The sequence below is a fragment of the Lissotriton vulgaris genome, chromosome 8 (genome assembly GCF_964263255.1).
Source record: "Lissotriton vulgaris chromosome 8, aLisVul1.2, whole genome shotgun sequence".
Lineage (NCBI taxonomy): Eukaryota > Metazoa > Chordata > Amphibia > Caudata > Salamandridae > Lissotriton > Lissotriton vulgaris.
In genome coordinates, this window is record NC_141696.1 from 840120411 (window position 1) to 840143202 (window position 22792).

At 43.8% G+C, this 22792-nt stretch overlaps 1 protein-coding gene across 2 annotated transcripts in view; it reads right to left on the bottom strand.

Annotated features, from left to right (window-relative positions):
* Positions 1 to 22792, bottom strand: part of ARHGEF7 (Rho guanine nucleotide exchange factor 7) — a 1058374-nt gene that overhangs the window by 751734 nt on the left and 283848 nt on the right. For both annotated transcript variants that reach the window (XM_086934741.1, XM_086934740.1), the window contains exon 6: positions 6310 to 6398. In XM_086934741.1, the coding sequence (XP_086790867.1) occupies positions 6310 to 6398 (89 nt within the window). The remainder of the gene's footprint in view (positions 1 to 6309; positions 6399 to 22792) is intronic.

Genomic DNA, 22792 nt, shown 5'->3' on the forward strand with positions numbered 1-22792 from the left:
GCAGGTGATCTGTATCTCCATCCCCGCAAGCTAAATGGACTTTCTGCGCTATTTTTCTGCGAAGGGGGTGTTCACATCCTATAAAGTATGCTGCATGCCCCTTGCAAGTTGAACAGTCTCCCATTACCTACCTCCAGTGGGTCACGGACACTTTTCTATCTCTAGAGATTCCTGTGTAAGATTAATAAACCTGTGTTTCTTCACTCCCAGTTGTGTGGTCTCCCATTCTTGAACGTACTTGGAGGAAGCTGTGGACTTGGGTGTTTCCTGCACCGCTGGGTGGTCTGTTTCTAAGACCCCCCGGTTCTACATTAGACAGTCTTCCATGATCTGTTATAAATTCCTTAAAGTTGTAAGCTATTTTATAACTAATTACCAACCTTGCTTTCATGCTTATGTATGTAGTTGCATACAGTCAGAGGGTATTATGGGAGCGGTCTAAAAAGCCTGAAATTGTAACATTTTGCAAACGTGTGCATTTTTTTTACTGAAACCAGTCACTAATGCAACATTAGTTCACTGTATTTTGTTAATGCCCTCACCTCAATTGTAAAATCTTTGCTCTAATGAATCATAAACAAGACTACCCAGCATACACCTATCAAACCTTGCCTTAATGGCACACAACCCATTTTCACAGATCCGTACTGTAAACTGGCAGCCAGAAAGTTTGTGTTGCAGGTGGTTAGGCAGACTCTACCAGTGGACAACAAATACGTTGAAAATGTGTTTTCTATTAACCCAACGAATGCTGGATGGAAAAATTCCACACCACTACACTAACATAAGTTTTTTAAAAACGTAGATATTCACTTACAAAACTACACTGCAGCTATGGTTAGCAATTAAAACAAAAAAAAACACTGAAATTCACATTATGGTTAGGACCAAAATCCATAACTGGTACACCAGCCATGTAAATCAAAATTCAGCAGGTGTAATTCTCCCGACCTCAACCTTAATGAAACGGATGCAATAACAAATGTTGTAAATCATCTCACAAATGAGATTTCAGCTCATATTACCCCCTTTCACTTTGATAGAGACTAAAATAAGTGTAGTAAAAATATTGCGAGGTCATAAGCATTGATTTTGTGCGCAGTTTGTTTTCCACGGCTGCAGCCATGTTCTGCATTCAAACCTCAGTGGGTTATCAACCAATAATGCACAAAGCCTTTGACCGTGCAAAGCGGGGCCTGGCTGCAGGGAAAGGACTGCAATCAGGCTGAGCTTTTAAACCCGTTTCATGCCAATAAAATAAACATTAAAAATATACATGGAGTCATATGTGAATGCTATGCTTGAAACGCAAATCCTGGAACTTCTGGGGCCAAGGGAATGTCGAGAATTTGTAAATGCAGCATACAATTCGCAAATCCTGTGATCACATTTATTTTATTTATCTGAAACCATGAACTACAACTAATCAATTAAATAGCATTATTTTCTTAATACTACAGTCAGTAAAAGAATAGGACCCGTATAACATATCGTTTTGAGAAATTCTTTCCCTGTTGCAAAAAAGACATTGTCTTCTTGCTAACCGTAGAAACCTAAATATCCAATATGAAAAAACACAATGATAAGTTGTGCACTACGTTAATACCCTTGTTTCGACAACAGACATTAATGAGCCCAAATTGAGAATGAGGTTTAACACAGCCATATATATTTTTCTTTTACTCTCACAATATTAAGAGAGCAATAATATGAGATTAAACCTTGTGAACTGCAGCATTTATAAAATGTATCATACCTCACTGTATGCCGCTGACGCATGTTATTAGACAGGCTCTATATTACACCATGAGGGAATGTGTGGTTTTGAGTGTTGTGTTTGTTATGAACCTGTGTGGGAAGCATTTTGGAGTCAACCTTGAAAAGGTCAAAAAGTTTCTACTTCTCTTATCTTGAGACATAGAACCAAGCATTGTGATGGAAGAGGAAATGTAGAAGAAAGGCAAATTATAAATGTAGTTAAGGGACGTTTTTAACCTCTTCGCCGCTAATGACAAGGGTAACTCGTCATGGACTTTCCATTGATTTCAATGGAAAATCAATGAAAAGAAAAATATTGCCTTAGCAGCCAAGTGGATAATGTACTCGGCAGACCCTGTGTTATGGTTATGATTTTCATTATAATTCTGAATATATTCCAATGCTGACAGCAGTAGGTGAGAACGGCGCATAAGGTTTTCCATATTTTACGGTTTCTGTGGAAAACAGTGCACATTAAGCTGCAGCATCTGTATGTTGGCTGTGATCTCTTCCCAAGAACATGCTCTACAAGGATTTATAGGAGCAGGGTGTCCCTGAGAATTTATTATCTATAATAACAATACTACTATATTCTAATAATTTTGTCCAAGTTTAATGGGATTGAAAGGGGAACTAACAGATCAAATTAAAATAAAAAGAAGAATTTGGCAAGCTTGCTTCTTAGCACCTACCCTTTCTATTTTATATATTAATGGTTGTATAGATCAGCTGTTCAGATGTGAAAATTATTATTCTTCCCTAGCAGATCAGAACGTTTTACACTTTTTTTCTGCAGATGCGACATTAAAATGTAGGTCAGGATATGGCCTGGAGATTAATGTCTCCAAAACTAAATCAATGGCTTTTAACCCACACACATCTTTCCTTGGTTCCGACAGGATTGGTGGTATTTCTTTAGAGAAGTTCTTAGACTTTAACTATCTGGGAGTCAGACTATCGAATTCTCATTTAAGGACTCCCAAAATACTAAAAAGTGAACTATAAAGCAGAGCGGCTGCTATTTTAAAATTGGCAAAATGCCCTAGGTCGACTCTATATCCCTGATGTTAGAAATATACAGAGCTTAAGGTTGAAGCGTGGTCTTTATGGTCCTGAGGTATGGGGCCATTTTGAGATGGATCGTCTGGACAGGACTTAAATTCATTAAATGTCTTTTGGAGCTCCTGCAGAGTTCCTGCACAATTTCATTTTGGCTCGACCTAGGCCTCAAAACTATAATTCAGGTTGTCAACCTTCGACCACTGCTATATTGGCTCCGTATTTAGTCTACTGAAACACTGGAGATGGACCGCTCTACTAGTTATTAAAAAGAACGTATTTGACATTCCATGGCTAAAATTTATTCAGACATGGTTTGATTTTATGAGGCTAAATTAATATTGGACCTCCCCAATAGGTTATCAACTGTCAGTGCTGAAAATAAAATACAGGGAAATTGGGATTAGAAAATGGTTCTCAGATACACCAGTTGATGGACTAAAAGACACATTTTTAAACTACAAATGTGTTTTCCTATTCAGAGTTTCTGGTCATTATCCCCCCACCCCGCCCACAAGGTATAATGTTCTACTTGAAGTTTAGACTCTCCCTCAGCTGATTTCAGCCACAAATGAATCAACACAAAATCGAGGTCAAAACTGTGCTCCTTATGTAACTACGTTAATAAAACTGAGGCCCATGTATTAGTCCTTTGTGAGGCTTAAATAAGACCCAGTTTAAACTGGCTTGTTTAGTTATGGGGGAACACGGGGGATTAGGCAATACTCAACTGATCTAAGAATAAGCAGATTGGTTCCAAGTAGTGATATGGTATTTCCTACTGTTAGATTCATACTGTACATTTGGTGCATACGGTCAAATCATGCACTAGTGAGAATAATCTTTTCCCTTTTTTTTAGTATTTTATTGTATTTTGGGTGATTTAGCCTAGGTTTTTATGTTTTTGGGATGTTCATGTTAGAATTAGAATTGTATAATTTGAGGCATTTTGTTTTTAACCCGATCGACAATGCAATTGAAATGGATTAAACTACTCTATACCGTCTCGTGCATGTGGGAGCATGCATGTGGAAGGGAGGCTAGGCTGATGGAAGAGGAGATGGGAAAGAGGCTGACCTCTACATGGTTGCTCTGTGCTACAGTAATCCTTTATAGGATTATTGGGGGGGGGGGGGGGGGTATCCTAACATTGTTTGAGAAGTATAGTGGGCAGGACTTGAAAAGATGGACTAAATTGGAGATATCCAGTCCAGTGTGTTAGCTATATGTCAGATTTGTTCAGCCACTGGTTGCTCATCCATTATGGTGGTTGAGATGCTGGTTATGAATAATTAAATATGATTATACAGTTTCTTATACTACAGCATGTCTGTTATAATGCTTTAACCAGGATGCCGGGATGTATAGGTTTTATGTAGCGTGCACCAAATACTGCTAACTATTTAGCAGCTAGTAGCAGTTTAATTTGCAGTTTGCCAATTCCATTTTTCCACTCATAACAATGCTCACCAATACAGTATTTCCTGTTCAGTTTGTACGCCACTGGTGACTAACCATCCTGTATTTTGGCCCTCCAAGACAGGGCCTTCAAGAGGCTTACCCTGTCTTCTAGTCGCTCTGGACAGAGTGCGCTACAATGATCCTGACAGATCTGACTGTAGAGTTCCTGGGACTTTGGTCACTACTGGCCAGTGCTGATTAGGGATCAGGACTGTTATTTGATGTTGGCACGAAATGATCTAGTGGTCTGATTAAGTTCTTTATCTTGGGAAAAAAAAGGTTTCACTGCTTTCAGAATTTCACGTAGTTGTGTAGGATTCATAAACTAGATTGCGAGGAGTTTTAAAATGGTGTCACCTAAAAGGAGGAGGTGGATCTTCTGATGAACCAGGTCTTAAAAGCAAGAGCCAGAAAGGGTGCTAATCTTAACTTAGTGTCCTATTGTATGACTATCGATGGAAGTTTAACTGTAGGTATAGTGGATCTTTTCCTTGAAATGCTTTGTGGATGACACAGAAAGATTGAAAAGCAGAGCATCTTGAAATGGATCTGGAGTCATGTGCTCGTGAGTGGAGGAACAATTGTGATCTTGCTCCACTGTTTTGGGTCCTTTTTGTTTTCGCCGTATGGAGCGACGTGCGTCCAGGTACAGGCCAGTTACCATAATCAATCCTGGTTATTGGAAGGGAGAGAATGGCTAGTAATTTTGAGGTTACCCGAGTTAAGTGATAACGCACTTTAGTGTTCACATTGAGTAGAAAGTCGGACTGTAATTAACATGAGCAGGCAAGGACAGGTTCTAGTCCATGGTTACTCCAAGGTTTCTCGGCTTCCATTATGCTGCTGGTAGTGGCTCCTATTCTTTGGGCCATATTACGGTAGACTGATGGATGTTCCAGGGGCCACAGGTACTGCTCTCCGTTTTTGCAGACTGGAGCTCATGATTTTGATCATCATCCATATATTTGAGAAGTATGCTCAATGATGTGATCAGGTCTCATAAGGAGGGGTGAGGTAACGATTAAACAGGAGTGAAGAGATGACCAGGCCTTGTGGGTCACCACAATGTGGGGTGTGAGGAGCAGAGGTGAAAAAAGACATATATACCAAGATCTGCCTTATTTTGAGATAAGGAGACTCACGTTATCCTATTTCCTGGTATGCAGGGCTCTTTTCATCTCTATAGCGGTGTATGCTGGGTGGTGTCAAAGGCTGCGAACAGGTCTATAAGTTATAGCACAATACTCCATTTTTGTCCACAACATGCTTCAGATCATTCCAAATGGCTACCAGTGCAGGTTCCTTTCATCTGCCTTGGTAGAATCCAGACTGTTGGTCCATATAAACTTCACCACAAATGAACATCCAAACCCAAACTGCTAGGCCACATGTCCCCAAAGCAACAATAACAGCCTGAGGCGCATGTTGCCCTTGCTTATTTTCATTATTTTTTCAGTTTTACCAACTAGTTTTCAAGTGACGGGACCTAAGAGGGCAGGACATGATAGCCTACTAAGCCTTTCTTAGCCCACACAAATTTAAGATACAAAAACAGCAGCAAATGATATTCTCAGATAGGATACTGGGGTCATTAAATCTTTACTATTGGTAAAGGAAGATAAGGGAAGGACATCCTTTAAAGGATTAGTTTTTATAATTTGGAACATTACCTAGATTAACTTATCTGCAGAATGACAAGCAAAAAATGGATATCGCCAACACAAAAGTGATTTTCTTTTGTACCCACTTTAAACAACCAACAACAATCTGTGAAAACATCACATCATTCTTCTACACAGGAATTATAATGTGCATGGAGATCACATACGTTCCTGTGGGCACTAAAGTAAAAACATTATGAATGCGATGCAGATAAGCTATCCTTCTTGAAAAACACATTCTGGGCCTTTTTCGAGGTGCGATCAATATTCAATATTTTTTTTACCATTAAGAAATAAATTTAAAGCACTTTGGATTGTTATCTTCCAAACACTCAGCATTATTATCAGTAAACGGAAAATGTTGACTCACCACATTATAGTAGCTTTTGTTAATCGCAGAGGTTTCAAATCCCTTAGGCGGACTCTTGAGCATGGTTGACTTTGGAGAAACAGGTTTTTCTGAAAGCCAAAAAAGTTTTAGGTTGAGTGGCAATAGCATAATGAAAGTAAAATACGAGTCAGAGTTCCACAAGCAGTAAAAAATTCATTTTAGACAATCAACATATGAGGAATACTATATCAAAGATGGGAAACAATGTTACAACGCATGCATTGCAATGCATGCTTTTACCCCGCATGCCATTACAACGAAAATGGCTCGCTGTAGGGGGTATAAGGTGTTGGATTTAATTCCAACACCTTCCTTACTGTTGAACAGACTGGAGTTGAAATAGTACATTATACTATTCCAAACTCCAGCGCACCCCCGAAATCAGGTCGGGGTAAAAAATTGTGTTGCAACAACATGCGGGGTAAAAGCATGCGTTGTAAAGTCTTACAACCTTCAAAGATATGGGCATTTATGAAAGTAATGTTGATCTAATAACAAAGCATTAAAGATAGAGTTAGTCTAAAAGCCCACTCTACGATGCACAGACCCATTTTGCAGGCAAGAAACTCTGCTGCATTAAATGAAATATTAGGTCTCGGTGACTGCTGGCGTTTTCATTAGCTTTAAAAAGTTCTGAAGTATAGTACTAAAACCGGAATGAAATTAACTATGCGACACAAAAATATTCAAATTGTTCTGACTTTTCCTTGCTTTGCCTTTTTCCTGCTTTACCTCCATTTTCTTATCAAAGATGATGGCAAAGTTGCTTGTACAACACAAGAGCAGGGACCTAAGCCAAAGATAAAATCTTAAGGGGGCAGGGTCATCTCGAAATCAACTCCTCAGACCATGCAACAGTAAAAATATCATTCATGTGGCTCGCTTCTGCTAAGCAACAACCTGCCGCCTTTTTTTTGTTTAGTAAGTTGCACTAACTGTTAAAAGATAAATGTGCTTGACCCACATACAGCTCAGCACAGTATCCCAAAGTTAACTGTATACATTTATGGACTGATGAAAGGGGTCTTCAGAAGCACTGCATCAGGAAAAATGCTTCACAAAAGTTTAGTCTGACTAAAGCAGTGTTACTAGAAATCATGGAAGATTAAGTGGTCAAAAAGCAGTCAGTTTACTTTTCACTCCACAAAAATTAGCCACCTTTTCCCAAGACCTCTCGCCTAAATGTTGGTCCTGCTCCTATCCACATGCAGATTTACTTCACATGCTGTTTCATTGCCCTAACATTGCTTCCTTTTGGAAACTGGTCTGGTCTCGTTTACATAAGATTTTTGGTTTTACACTTCCTTTCTCCCTTCCCAATGTCCTTTTGGGTTCCCTATCCCCTGATTTACCACTTTCTCCTTCTCACTTTAAGTTGCTTGACCTGTTTTTAGCCGTTGCATTTCATCTCATTACCTCCAATTGGAAAGATTCCACTAAAGTTAGTTATTCTGCTTGGTGGAATGCTATTTGTTTCCATCATAGACTTGATACCAACTATGTTACCCCTGTTTCTTTAGCTGTTAAACGAGATATGTTATGGATCCCTCTCAGTACCTACCTTTCCAAAACCTCTCCCTCTCCTCAAACTGTTATTATTAATTACCAAAATCCATCTGATGATGTTCACAAACCACCATGATTTTGCTTATTTCTCTTTTTATTTCGATTTACAAGTTCTGTGCTTATTTATTGCTTGCTGTCTATCACACATTGTTTTATTTACATTCATTATTTGCATACAATGTAACGTTTTATGAATTGTCATGCTCCATTCCCTCTTTTATTTTGTTTTCTTTTTTCCTTCCTTGCTATTTCTTTTTCATGATTTAGCTATAGGTGTTTATTGATTCCGTTGTATTATACCTCCTTAAATTTCATTTGTATATCTCTTATGCCTCTCGTTGATTGACTGTATTACATTTTATATTTATGCTATGTTTTTGGTTTCAATAAACTTGAACTTAAAAAAAAAAAAAGTGGTCAGTTTGACCTGGAGGACATACCAATATGTACTAATCTCTAAATTCGCACATTCCACTCCCCTGCCAAATGATGTCTTAGGGAACCACTTGGTGGGACACAGGATGAGTACATTAGCTACAACTGCCCGAGTCCTACCTAACAGCCAACCGGTCCAACTCAGCATCCCTAAGAATGCATAGGTACAGAGCCACATAGAAGTTAACAGACGTCTGTCTCAACCAAAGCTCTGTGCCTTTAGTGGCCTGTCCACACAACTCAAGAAAACCCTGAGTCTGACCCCACAAGAAGGGACCACCTGCAAGTAACTCTATGGTTGCTGCCTCCATTTGTGATGAAAGACATCAGGGACACTGGGTTAGCTTTTGCCTTACTGCTGTGTCCAAGAGTCCACACGCAGAGATCTTAGAAAAGCCTCATCACCTCACTTAGATACTACTGCAGGGTTCGATGGAGAGGAAAAAGCATAAACACTGAGATGATGGACGGAGCGCTGAATCTTTTCAGACACTCCCCCAGTCACAGATCTGGGTTGAATCCATCATCGTTCTTTAGCTCTCTTTGCCACCCCAGTTCAGAGATGATACCTTAGCTGGTTGGCATCAGGTAGCACCTGCGGATGAAGACCGGACTGGACGATGTACATGAAATAGAACTACAGATCTCCGTTCATTCAGTCATCTCTTGCACATGGCTGTGCAGCCTTGCGACAGTCGCTTTTCTCAAGGCTCTACTTGCAGTGGTATGCTGACCACATCCCTTAGATTTCAGCATCCTTTCAAGACAGACCGATTTTAATCGCATAAATCACAACAACACACTTTTTAACTGAAGCTAAATAGGGGTGGGGCACAGGAGGCAACCATCTTAAAATCGGACTACAGGATGCCGCCAGGTTAACAGGAACAAGAAGGAGGGGTGCAACAATACAAAGACAACAATATAAAGAGTCCTCGTGCCCCAGCACAATTTTAGTATATACCGGGAGGCACCCAAACAACGGAATCATGGCAGAAAGTTCACCCACCTGGTCCTTTTCCCTGCTTACTTCCCTAGACAGTTGAGACCTAGCTACTTTTGTACGATGCCCGGTGGTACTATCTCACGAGCTATAGGAGAGATTGACTTTGGACTCTCTCCTTTAACTATCACCTAGCCAGCCGGACTTCGGGCAAACGCTCCCGCTTCTCTCCTGACCTTATCTTCCCCCTCTCCCTTCCCCCACCCCTCTCACCTCTCCGCTCCTACTCTTTCCAGCTTCTGTCCCCTGCCCTCACCTGTCCCTGCCTTTTGTCCCCACCCCATTTTTCTGTGAACCTCTTCCCTCGATACTTGAGACCGAACTATTTTGTCTGCTGCCCGATAGAGCTACCTGGTTTAGCTATAGGGGAGATGGGCTGTGGATTCCCTCTTTGGTCGTCACCTACCCAGTCGGTCTTTAGGCAGACTTCCTTTCGTCTCTACGGTTGTCTCTTCCCTTATCCTCACTTTCTCACCTCCCCTACCCCCCCACTACTTTTCTCTCTCCTTTCTCTCCTCTCCTACTGTATTGCTGATTGTTTGATGTAATATGTAACTGTTGTTCTTTTTAAGTTATATTGTTGAACCACATTGTTACACTTCCTTTAGTCTCTCCTGTCGTCTCCTCCCGCATCCTTCCTCTATCTAGGTCTCTCCTTCTCGCCCCTCTCAATGTATTGAGACTGAACTATTTTGTCTGATGCCCGATGGCGCTACCTGGTTTAGCTATAGGGGAGATGGGCCATGGATTCCCTACTTGGTCGTCACCTACCCACACGGTCTCTAGACAGACTTCTTTTACGTCTCTCCTTATTGTCTCTTCCCTTATCCTCCCTTTCTCACCTCCCCTGCCCCCCCCCCACTACTTTTCTCTCTCCTTTCTCTCCTCTCCTAATTGTATTGCCTATTTTTTTTTTTTATGTATTGTGTAATTGTTGAACTTTTTCTGTTACATTGTTGTTTCTCATGTAAAGTGCTCTGATACCTTCGGGTCTAGCCAGCGCTATATAAAACTCGTTAAATAAATAAATGTAGTAGCTTTGCAAAAAAGTTGTTGCACACTTTCATTAAAAGGATCTTTCTATGGCCAGGACATGTGAAAATATGACTGATGTAATCACTAAAACCTCAAAGGAACTGACGTAGTTCTTTTTAACTTCAAAGGGGTTTTGCACGGTTTACGAAGAGCAGATTCAGAGAATAGTCCACAGGCTAGGGAGTACATCACTCATACGTCCATACCTCTTCCCCACATATGTAAAACGGAGTCTCAAATCTGTAGAAAAGCAGGCATTTAAAAGCCAGAATGTACACTTTCCTAAGCAGCGAACCAGCACATATTCGGTATTAAGATTCTCATCAGAGATGCAGGATAGAGCCTGCTTAGTTGCTTTTCAAGCAATTATTTTTAATATCTCAGCCTGGGCCCAGAGGCTAAAGACTGGCCTGGGAAAATATTTTCAGGCATGAACAGTAAAGTAGGGGTTTGGAAAAAGTTTCAACTTCATCACCGGGAAACACACTATTACTCTTTTCTCCAGTTGCCTGGAACCTCTATTTATATGTGAGAATACAATTTCTCTTCCTGAGTTTCTGAACCCAGGTCTGCTTAATATTGGGCTGTAAACACTAGTCCTTCAGCTAAGAAAGATTCAGATGGATTTGCATAAGGATGTGCACATGCTACACCAACAGATCTGTCTGCCAGGAATACCCAGGATTAAATCTTTTTAGTTACTTCGGCCTGTTGGTGCAAACTATATAATAATAAAAACAAAAACGTATGCACTATTTTTGTGTTTTCCTCTGCTTAGTCTCTAACCATACTCTTGCTCTATCTGGTCCAACACATTGTGGTTTTCTTTTCGTTTATTTGTTGAAAAAAGGCACTTCTTCCCTTTCAATATGCTCTTCTCTCTTCCGTTAGCATAGTTTGCTCTCTTCCGTTTGCATAGTTTGTTCTTAGTTATTGTTTGCATAATTCACTTTATTCTGATCTTGACTGGTTTCTGCTGTCCATCTGTTTCAATTGTGTTACTAACGCACAGTCTTGCCCTCTCAGACCCTTTTCTCGCCCTCAAGTTTAATGTGTAATCTAAGTTGAGATCCTCTTGTTTTTAGGTCGAGCCTGCTAGTAAGAGCACAAGCTGTCTGTTGCAAGGCATATTGAGGCTTATCAAGAACACAGAGGGGCTTGGAGCTGGGCCATTGCTTGTTATTGGTTGGCGCTCCATGTCACTCATTTGCCTGCTTCTTATTGCTTGTCAATCTTGTTTGCTTTTCCCATGGAGCATTGCCTCTTTACATTCTCGGTCTTAAATTGCTGCCTCCATAGCATGCATTTCAAGCAGTCTTTTTTTTTTCTTTTGTGTGAAGCACTCCTTCAGCGTATGTGCGCTTTCAAATCGCCTCTCTTGTGAAAGTCTCTCCACTGCACCGAGTTGCTTTCTTTTGCCCAACTGTTACCCCGCCCCCTCACTCTGGAGCTCGCTCGTGCGCTACTCCACATTGCTTCTCCACCCATGCACACTATGTCACTTTCCTCCAAACCCTGTGGTGCTCTCCACCCCATTCCTTTCGTGTTACCTCCAGAGTTGCTTTGTCATTCCTCCCCGTGTTGCTCCTGCTTCCGTCCCCAGTCTTTTCTCGACCGAGAAAGATCAATTAGGTGATTAACTATCTATTTGGTGAATAGCTTTAGCCTATTATAAGGATCTGTACTATTACTAAATATATATTTTTTTATATAGTAAAATAATACCAAAGCATAATTTACGTAACTACAAAACAAACGGCTGAGGGCCATGGTGCTGCTGTCCTCATAAGAGTTTCTTGATGTTCAGTGGAGAAACCATTCTTCACTTTCCTTTGATAAAGAGTGCAGAGGCCAACGATACACTGAGCTGTTCAAAGATGTGAAAAATAAAATATAATTGCAGTCTGTGGTTTTGGAACAAATGGTCCCGTGTCACCCAAAGCCTGCTGTGACTGTGGATTTCAAAATAGCATCCACTTCCAGTGTGTTTTTTTTATTTTATGGCAGATGAATGGTACTAAATCTAGAGACTTCTAATGTCGTAGTTTTTATGGCAAAAAGCCACATTATTAAAAGAGAAATTGCTCTTTACACTTCAGAAGGAGTGAGGAGACAATATTTAGGAAGCCATAAATGGTACACTGCTGGGAGCCAACCAAGGGGAAACATTGGTGTGAGACTAAGTGCAACCTTGCATAACATAGTGCAATGAGGCAATTGGACATTCTAGCTAAAAAAAGTAAGACTCTAGATAAAAAAATGAATTCTAACAAAACAATGTACATTATCATGGATAATTTACGTGATACACTTCTCAGAATCTTTCTAATGCCTCATTGAGAATACATACCATATTTAAGCGTGTTGAGGACCTGCAGGAAGTTACTGAAGCCCTTTATCCACCCTTCGAACCCTGATGTAGAGTCAGCTATTGGAGACCTTTCTCTCAAAACAGGACTTAAAAAATATTTAGCAGGAAGCAAAAATGTGAACGAGCGAACTGAAATATGACTGTATTATTCTTCAATCTGTCTGCTTTACCACTTATCATATCTCTTGTACGTGTGGGAAATCATGCAGCAGTAAGGATCTAGTCCCTAGTGTGCTAGGTGCAATTGATGATGTCATCTCAAGAGAGGAGTAATCTCTGGTGATCCCCCCCCCATACTAGATCCTAAAGAAAGAGTAACTTTAAAGGGAATCCGATTATTTAAGACTAGAAAATGTTAATTGATAAACAGTATAAAGAAGGTGATAGAGCATTTGCATTATTGATAGACAAAGCGGGAACATTCTAGCAATGTAACAAAAATAAGCAACAAGAGAATCAACAAGCATTTGCCATTCAATAGGTCTCGCATTATTGAACGTTTGAGCTATTGGCCTTGCATTATTATTTGCTACGCCAATAGCACAAACTTTCAGTAATGCAAGACCTATTGAATTGCAAATGCTTTTTTTATTTTTTACATGTTGTTCAGAAGCTTAACTGCTGTGCACAGTATAAAAAAAAAACATGACAAGCTAATAGATTTCAACAACCAAACCTTTTAGAGAGGGTCCAAGGGATATTTAATTTAAAGACCCCTACCTGATTATTATCCCCAGCTACTTACATATGTATAACACAAAAAACAGGTTTTTTGTGTTAAGCTAATAGATTTTACATAGTCTAAACCTATTGCTTTGCCAATGCTTTCTATAAAAACATTTCCTAAATCATGTTCCTGCATCCGTAATATGAGGCAGCGTACAGACAGATAGCCTAGAGAAGTTGTGCCTATTCTGAATCTCCCTACAGCCCAAAAACAGGGGTACGAATACAGTGGAGGAGAGAACAGGAGATTGAGAGGAGAGGACATACACTGATGAGTAAACAGTGCAAGAACAAATACTGAGCTAGGCCTAAATTAGTGAATAAAGCCACAATACAGGGTGGGTCTAGCAAAATCTACCTTCCATATCGAGGAAACAAACCCCCACATCTTTCGAAAATTATTGAGCTCATTAATTACAGAAGTTAGGGGGCAATGGGTGCGAGAGACTTCAAAACAATACATAAAATGCGTACTCATCTGGAGAAAATGCAAAAAGATGTCAACTCCTTCCACTGCGATACAGGGCAGCACCTGAAAAGCGCTCTTCAGGTTTTCCAATAACACAGGAACGATGATTGATAGAATACTGGTGTATGTATAACAAATGAGAGTTTTATTTAGCTTATAGCGAAGGTACAAACACCCTCGGCCGGAGGCAAAAGTAGAAATCAATGTGAGTGCCTTGACGAAAAAAGTAGGGGTATCATTCGATGAAAAAAATAAACAGAATATTTTAAATCCGGCGGTAACTGCTGACAAAGTTAGTCTAGGGCAGGCAGGATCCAGAGTTTCGACTGACCTAGCTCTGAAGGTTTGCGGTCTCAGAATATACTGCAATGCTGCCAGCATTTCACGCAGTGGCGCACACATAGAAGTAGGGTGACTGGGATTGCTGCCTTGGGATGGAGACAGTACCGTTTAGCTTTCTAGCCAAAGTTGTCTTCCCCTCAGGACCCATGCAAGCTTTCTTTGGGACACCTTGCATGGGTAGGTGGAAGTCAGCGACCCTTTTAGAGCACTTTAAACTCTGCGTAAGCCTGCTGTGGCGTCAGGGCACGCTGACATCCAGGCCTGGAGCAGCTAGTTTACTTTACTGTAATGTGATGTGATCGCCCCTGCCCCCACACATAATTTAAGCTGTGTAATTGTTAAAGATTCCAGCAGTATTTCACGAGGCCCGTGGCCATGTATCAGCACAGCCCCAGTAATGGAATTGAAATTGCTATCACGTCAAAATGAAATAAGGTTACCTCAATGCTGACTCACCCATCCATATGTCCATATGCAGCCCCCCTATTCTAACAAGTGAGTAGTGCGCGCGAGCAGCCGACCTCTCTTTCCTTTAGTTGCTTCCCTGTGAAATGGATCCAAAAACAGAAGAAGCCGGAAGAGTGGTGCGGGTGCACGCGCCACAGCGAGACATGTGGTTTCAATTATCGTGCCCAGGTCTGGGCACAATAATTGAAACCACATGACGGCTGGTGAATGTAATAGACACCAATAGGCTGTGGGCGGAGCAATGCGCCCGCCTTTGGCCAATTGCGTGCAATCTTTTATATAAAGACGCATGCAAAGGCCAATAGCGTAGCCCAAAAGGAAAAGCACACGTACAAGGGTGTGCGATTCCTAGGGTCGTTTTCAAACCCCCTCCAATAGGTCTCTCGCTGCGCACTGCAACGCAGGCGGAAGCCCTAAAAACGAGACACCACTGTATGTATGACCATATAAAACAAAGTTATGAAATTCAAAATGCAAACTAGAGCCATACCGGACATAATTGGGATATAAAACACTGAATATCCTTCAAACTTGGGAAGAAAACTTAGTCATCTCAAGTAAACGTGGAAATAAAAAACTGCTTTAAAGACTGTGCGGATCAATGTGAGCTAACCAACAGCCCAAGATCCTCAACAGGTGAAGCCATGGGCACTTCTATTACTACAACATATCATGCAGCTCATCTGCTGACATTATTATTTGCAAGAGGCGATGAAATGTCCTTTCCGATCCAAAAAAAACATTGTGTGGTGAATGACAGTTAGCAGATGTCAAGGCAGACTGTGCAAATGTGATTGGAATGGCCAGCATTTCGAATCCAAACTTGCAGTAAATAACTGTCTGATGTGGAAGGAGTGAAGCCTTCTGTTTTGACAGGAAAACACGCTGGGGGTAAAATGTACAATTTATGGCAATATAAATCCTTTGTGCACATTCATGAATTCATTGCTTTCACACGGTCTAGGATCAGTTCACAAAGACATACATACTTGAGAATATTGTGTGAATATCAACTAGAATATACTTCTATTTAGAATCTACTACTTTTACCACAAAAACCCGGAGAAACGTGCAATTTAAAATCCTTGTTCAAGACAATGAAAAGAAACCTAGCCACCTCCACTAGAACTCGAAGCACCCAGAGATTTTCATACCTACAAGCAGCTCTCTGGATTTTCTCTTAAATGAATACCGATCAAATGCTATGCATGGGACATGGATAAAGCAAAGAATATATTGTGCACACTGAACTTGTGAGGGTACTTCAAGTTATAGAATACATATAGACCCAGGGAATAACCTAACCACCTTCCAATCCTACAAAGACAAATACTTAATACAAAGGCGTCTGGTGTCCTTGTAGTAAGCAGGAGCAGCCACAGTGCTTGGCAACTGCTGGAAGATTGTCAAACGCAAAGGAGGGGGTGACCTCAACCACGTTACAGGTCGGAATGAAATCCCTTAATAGACAGCACCTTCATACTGGGGTTTCACGCACGATATGTAATACTTACTCTAACAAAAGCGTACAATAATTATCAGTTTGGGGAGCGGCCTCCTATGGAAACAATCCAAGGCCATCCCCATTACATTAATTGTGTTTTTATAAACACTTGTATAATATTGGGTTACAAAATTACTTTAGGTTACAATTATAAAATTTAACTGGTTAATTTTTCGTTATACTTAAATTCAATGTGTTCGCCTGTGCGCCCATATTAAAAATCTGTAATTAATGTTACCACCTCCCGGGTTATCCTTCATTACTTATGCAGGGTATTTAAACCCGAGGGAGGCCCACTATTATGCAATCTGGACAGCTAAAAAACAACTGGTAACTGGTTTACATTTTTCTACAACAGGAAACTTGAATTCGGCAGTGCTTCTATTTCCAGCTGTACTCGATAGACAAATTAAAGTGCACGACCCTGAGTAATTCTATGTCAGGACTGGAGGCGAGGATTATGCCTTCTTTCTCCACTTTAATGCATAGCAGCGAAGATATACAAAAGACTACATTTCCCATAGAACAACGGGAACATGTAGTCAAACAAAAAACAAGAAACACCTGGTAACAACCAATCATAGGTCCAACACCAATGTCCAATCAGGGCCCAGGCGGCCTAACATAGACCTTCAACAGTGTCCTCTCCTCCTCTTTCTTCGCTGCTACGCAGCAAGATAAGCACCCTTCAGGCTTTATTTTGTTTAATAACTTTGCTGTGGTGATTGACATTTTAATTTAACAAGCGTCGCTACATGCGGTGATTTCTTTTGATGTACTGTTATTCACGCTGTATTTTATCTGCATTTGATGCCGGTTTATTCTTTGCTCCGCACTGTATTTTAGATTTATGCTGCATGTCAGGCGGTTGATTAGCGCAGTTGTGGTATTGCCTGGAGCTCGTCTTGCTTTTTCGTTACACGTTTCACCGTGTGGTTTTGCCTTCCTCTCCCACAGCGGGCGTGCTGCGCGGAGAGGAGTTTGCTGTGGTTACAGTTTCCCCGTAGCTACGCGGCCGAGTGCTGGTGGTGTTCCCAGTCCTCCCGCCTCTAGAGGGCAAGGGAGGCAGTGCGGGCGAGGCGTGCCATTTGAACTCTCTTTAGGGAGTTTCAAAAGTCGCGCCTACGTCCGTTCGGGACCCTTGGTCTGAGGAGAACGCCCGGAGGGTGTATTGCGGTTCTGAAGCTCTTTAGGTCTCGCCTGTCGATGCGCATGCGCATCGAGCAAGCGAGAGTATTGGGACTTATCCACTCTTTCCCCAACTTGCAAGGAATCGTGGCGATTCCTTGCAGTGCCCGTGACTTTTAAGCTCAATGCGCATGCGCATTGAGCTTAAAAGCGCGTGCACGTCCGTCTTGGTTTACCCGCTCCGCCCCCTCCCCTTCCCGCCGTCTCGCATTTCCCCTGCCGCATCAAAGGCTTTCACGGCCGGCCGGCCATGCTTTCAGTTTCACGACCGGCCGGCCGTGTGAATTACATTCCAAAGCCCGCTCTCCCTGCTCCGGCCGAGACGCATTTCTCCTCCCTCCTCCCCCCTCCTGGGTCAGGTTACCCTGCTTTCTAGTTATCACTTCCAACTGTTCCCGTGTACTCTTTTGCCACATATCGCTGCCTCTGCCCCCCTCTGTTCTCAGCCCTCTCCTTGCCCTGTTTCCATCGCCCCTTCCTGCCCCGTGTTCCACTCCTATGTGCACACATCTACCATCCCAGCATCCTTCTGTTCTTGTATCCCCTCCTTGCACTGTATTTTAATCCCAACTTCCTGTGTTCCACTCGGTGTGCTCATCTGCCCCCTCACCCCCTCTAGTCATCCCTCTTTTTGCCCTGTTTTCATCACCCCATCTTGCCCCCAGTGTTGCACTTTGTGTACTCATCTGCCATTCCTCGCCTCCCTCTGCTTTCATCCTTTTCCTTGCATGGTGTTTTCATCGCCCCTTTTTGCCCCCTGAGTTCCACTTCTCTGTGCACACATGTGCCACCCTCTCTTCTCGCCCTCTCCTTGTGTTTTCATCACCCCTTACTGTCATGTTTTCCACTGTTTGCTCATTTGCCACTAACTGCTGCCCCCTGTCCCCATCTGTTCTCCCCCCACTCATTGTCGATGTTTTCATCACCCTTCTCCTTCTCCTGTGTTTTTATCGCCATTTACTGTCATGTTTTCCACTGTTTTCTCATTTGCCACTAACTGCTGCCCCCTGCACCCCTCTGTTCTCACCCCTTCCTGCCCCCTGTTTCCCACTATGTGCCCTGTCTGCCACTCCTCGCGCCCCCTGCACAGCTCTGTTCTCTCCCTTCTTCTTGCCATGTATTTTCATCACCCCGTCCTGTCCCGTATTCCACTCCGTGTGCCCATCTGCCGTCCTAGTCATCCCTCTTCTTGCCCAGTGTTTTCATCACCCCTCTCTGCCTTTCCCAATACTCTAAACCCTATAGCTGAAACCTCCGACGTCACCACGCGCTTCTAGTTCCTCCCCAAAGCTAGCTTGGTTTCACGGACGCATTCTGTACTAATATTTTTTTTTAAGCGCCTCGCTCCTCACATTGCAATAAACTGTTTGCTGATGAAGTGCTGTGAACGTATTGACGTGTCCGTGTTTTCATGTATGTGCCTAGCATGGCCGCGGTATGTTCCTTTGTGGTCACTGTCCTAATTCCTTAAGTGTTTCCAGCGCATATGGTTTATTGTTTTGGCGATAGTGTAAATTTTGTGACGGGCAGTCCCCTCCATGGTGCTCGTGTTTTGCTGTTAGGTTTCGCAACCTTACCCCCTCACGTGTGTCTGGTTACAGCTGAAATGTCGTCATCGAGTTGGCGGGATGACTGGGCGTGTGAAGTGACCTACAGGTCACTAGGTCGAGTCCCTGCAGGGCCGACACAGCCCTTCATTCTCCCGAAGCCATTAGTTGAGCTCTAATAAATTGGTGTAATAGGTGACGCCTTTTCAGCACAGCGCTTAGGAGTTACAGTCTCTGTGCATATGAGCTGTAAGCTGAAACCTCCGACGTCACCACGCGCTTCTAGTTCCTCCCCAAAGCTAGCTTGGTTTCACGGACGCATTCTGTACTAATATTTTTTTTTAAGCGCCTCGCTCCTCACATTGCAATAAACTGTTTGCTGATGAAGTGCTGTGAACGTATTGACGTGTCCGTGTTTTCATGTATGTGCCTAGCATGGCCGCGGTATGTTCCTTTGTGGTCACTGTCCTAATTCCTTAAGTGTTTCCAGCGCACCCTCACCCACACTCACCCTCACTCACCCTCAACGCCTCACCTTCACTCACCCTCAACACCTCACACTCACTCACCCTCACCCTCTCTCACCCTCTACCCTCACTCACCCTCAACACCTCACACTCACTCACCCTCACTCACCCTCACCCTCTACCCTCACTCACCCTCAACACCTCACACTCACTCACCCTCACTCACCCTCACCCTCTCTCACCCTCTACCCTCACTCACCCTCAACACCTCACACTCCCTCACCCTCACTCACCCTCACCCTCTCTCACCCTCTACCCTCACTCACCCTCAATACCTCACCCTCTACCCTCACTCACCCTCAATACCTCACCCTCTACCCTCACTCACCCTCAATACCTCACCCTCTACCCTCACTCACCCTCAATACCTCACCCTCTACCCTCACTCACCCTCAATACCTCACCCTCACTCACCCTCTACCCTCACTCACCCTCAATACCTCACCCTCACTCACCCTCACCCTCTCTCACCCTCAATACCTCACCCTCACTCACCCTCACCCTCTCTCACCCTCTACCCTCACTCACCCTCAACACCTCACACTCACTCACCCTCACTCACCCTCACCCTCTCTCACCCTCTACACTCACTCACCCTCAATACCTCACCCTCTACCCTCACTCACCCTCAATACCTCACCCTCTACCCTCACTCACCCTCAATACCTCACCCTCTACCCTCACTCACCCTCAATACCTCACCCTCTACCCTCACTCACCCTCAATACCTCACCCTCTACCCTCACTCACCCTCAATACCTCACCCTCACTCACCCTCTACCCTCACTCACCCTCAATACCTCACCCTCACTCACCCTCACCCTCACTCACCCTCACTCACCCTCACCCTCACCCTCACTCACCCTCACCCTCACCCTCACTCACCCTCACTCTCACCCTCACTCACCCTCACTCTCACCCTCACTCTCACCCTCACTCTCACCCTCACTCTCACCCTCACTCTCACCCTCAACCCCTCACCCTCAACCCCTCACTCACCCTCACTCACCCTCACTCACCCTCACTCACCCTCACTCACCCTCACTCACCCTCACTCACCCTCACTCACCCTCACTCACCCTCAACCCCTCACCCAGTGCAATAGGTCTCGGAGTATTTGAGTTAGAGCTTTTAGAAATGTTTATGGCTTTATTTTTTTAATTCTTTAGCATTGGCTACAGGAAACAAAAATGCTAAAGATTTACAAAAAAAACCATAAACAATTCTAAAAGCACTAACTCTAATGCTGCGAGACCTATTGCATTTCCAATGCTTCTTTTACTGCTGCGGTTGTGCCCCACGCTCTGTGCCTTGACTTGAGTGCATAGCAAGGCAGAGCCTGTATTGGCAGCTTGTTACAGCTGTAGAACGCCTCTTTAGATCTTGTAATTTTAAGGGGTCACACTTAAAACGGACTTTGCCCAGAAAAATTACCCTGTGGGTTTGGTATCTTTGTCACCAGCTTTTGTCCCAGGGCTTGGAGCCTTTGATTTGCGGTTGCCGCATTAAAACGGTCGGGCTGCCACCCAGCCTCATTGAAAATAGCCTCTGTTGACAGGCCTGTGGTAGCCCACTCACTCCTTTTACAGTTGTTCTGGCTGTGTGGCGTCATGGAATATTATGACGGATATGACGAGTATCAAGAGGAGTAAGACCCCCTCGCTGACATGCCCTGGGGGGGGCGCCTTTTATGAGGCAGTAGATACCTCTATTTACAACCGGTAGACCAAGCCATTTCCCCCTTAATAGATAGGCTGTCCCGACAAATAGAGCAGGCTTTTTCTAAGCTCTCGCAGCAGATTGCCACCCCAGCCTTCCCAGGACACTCTGGGCTCCCCCCCTCCTAAGCGTCCCCACAAAGCGAGTGTCGACAGAGATGCTTTTGACCGACTTTGTCAGGCCTTTATTGCCAGTCGGCCAACGGTCCCCCCCCCTCCCAGTCCCAGGACCATCTCCGCCACCCAACCAGGATCCCGTGCCTTCAGTCCCGGCCCCTCAGCCAACTACAGGGACGTCCCAAGAAAAACCCATCACAGCAGACATGTTGGACCCAAACAATATAGTCCACCCACGGTCCTGTGAATGAACCCCAGCTGATAAAGTGGCGGCGTATGTGGTTGCTCACATCCAGCGCCCCCTTGAAAAAGAAGCCTGTTTGCGGGAGGAGTGCCCTCGTCCCTCCCTGGATGGGAAAGTAGCTATGACACCAGAGATTGACCAGCGGATGGGCACCATCCTCCAGAAGTTTATTAGGGACCCCAAAAAGGGAATAGACAGATCCTGGAGGGCCTGCCAGGATAAACTCGTGGATGCCCTGGGCCAGATTACAAAAATCTTGGATATGGCTGAAGAGGCCAAGGAGTCCAGTTCTATGATTTCCCCAGAGACACTTTCAGGCTGGGCACAACAAGTTGTGATTTTTATGGGCAACGCAAATTGTGCCCTGTCCACAGAACACCGCTGGTCACTTCTTATCAATATTGACCCGAAGCTGGGAGACCTGGCGGATTCGGAGCCGGGCACGGTGTCCCAGGGCGGACTTTTTGGTGAGCCCTTCGTCAAGGAGCTTGGTAAATTTGTGAACACCTTCACCTCGCTTGACCGGGCGCAGTCCACTATCAAAAAAGTGTTTCCCCGTGTTTTTTGCTGGGCCAGGCGAGGACGGGCCGCTCGGCCGGTCGCCAATAACGCCAAACCAACCAGAGAGGCTCCGGAAACTACCAGGACCAGTCCAGGTTCGGGAACTTTTACCCCACTCGAGGAAAAACGGGTAAAGGGAGAGGATACCCCGGAGGAGCTGCAGCCTCTAGCCCAGGTGGGAGTTCTTCCTTCTTCCCCACAAGACATAGGGGGGGGGCGTTTGGCTCAATGTTTTCAGGTGTGGTTGACCATCACACACGATGCATGGGTTCTGCAAACTGTGAGGGGTTTTCACATAGAGTTCGAGGGGACCCCAGTGCAGGTGTCTCCGCCACGTCCTATTCAGTTCTCCGTGCAGGACGCTCTCCTGGTGAACGAGGAGGTTTCTCACTTCTCTGGAAGGGAGCTATTTGCCGCACTACCCGGCATGCCGAGGGTTTCTTGAGCAACATTTTCCTGGTCGACAAGACCGATGGCGGGAAAAGACCGGTGATAAACTTGAGCGACTTCAATCAATGCTTGTTTATCGCCACTTCAAGATGGAGGGAATCCATCTTCTCAGAGACATGCTCCGACCCCTCGATTGGACGGTCCGTCTGGACCCCAAAGATGCCTATCTGGTGGTCCCGATTTTCCCGCCC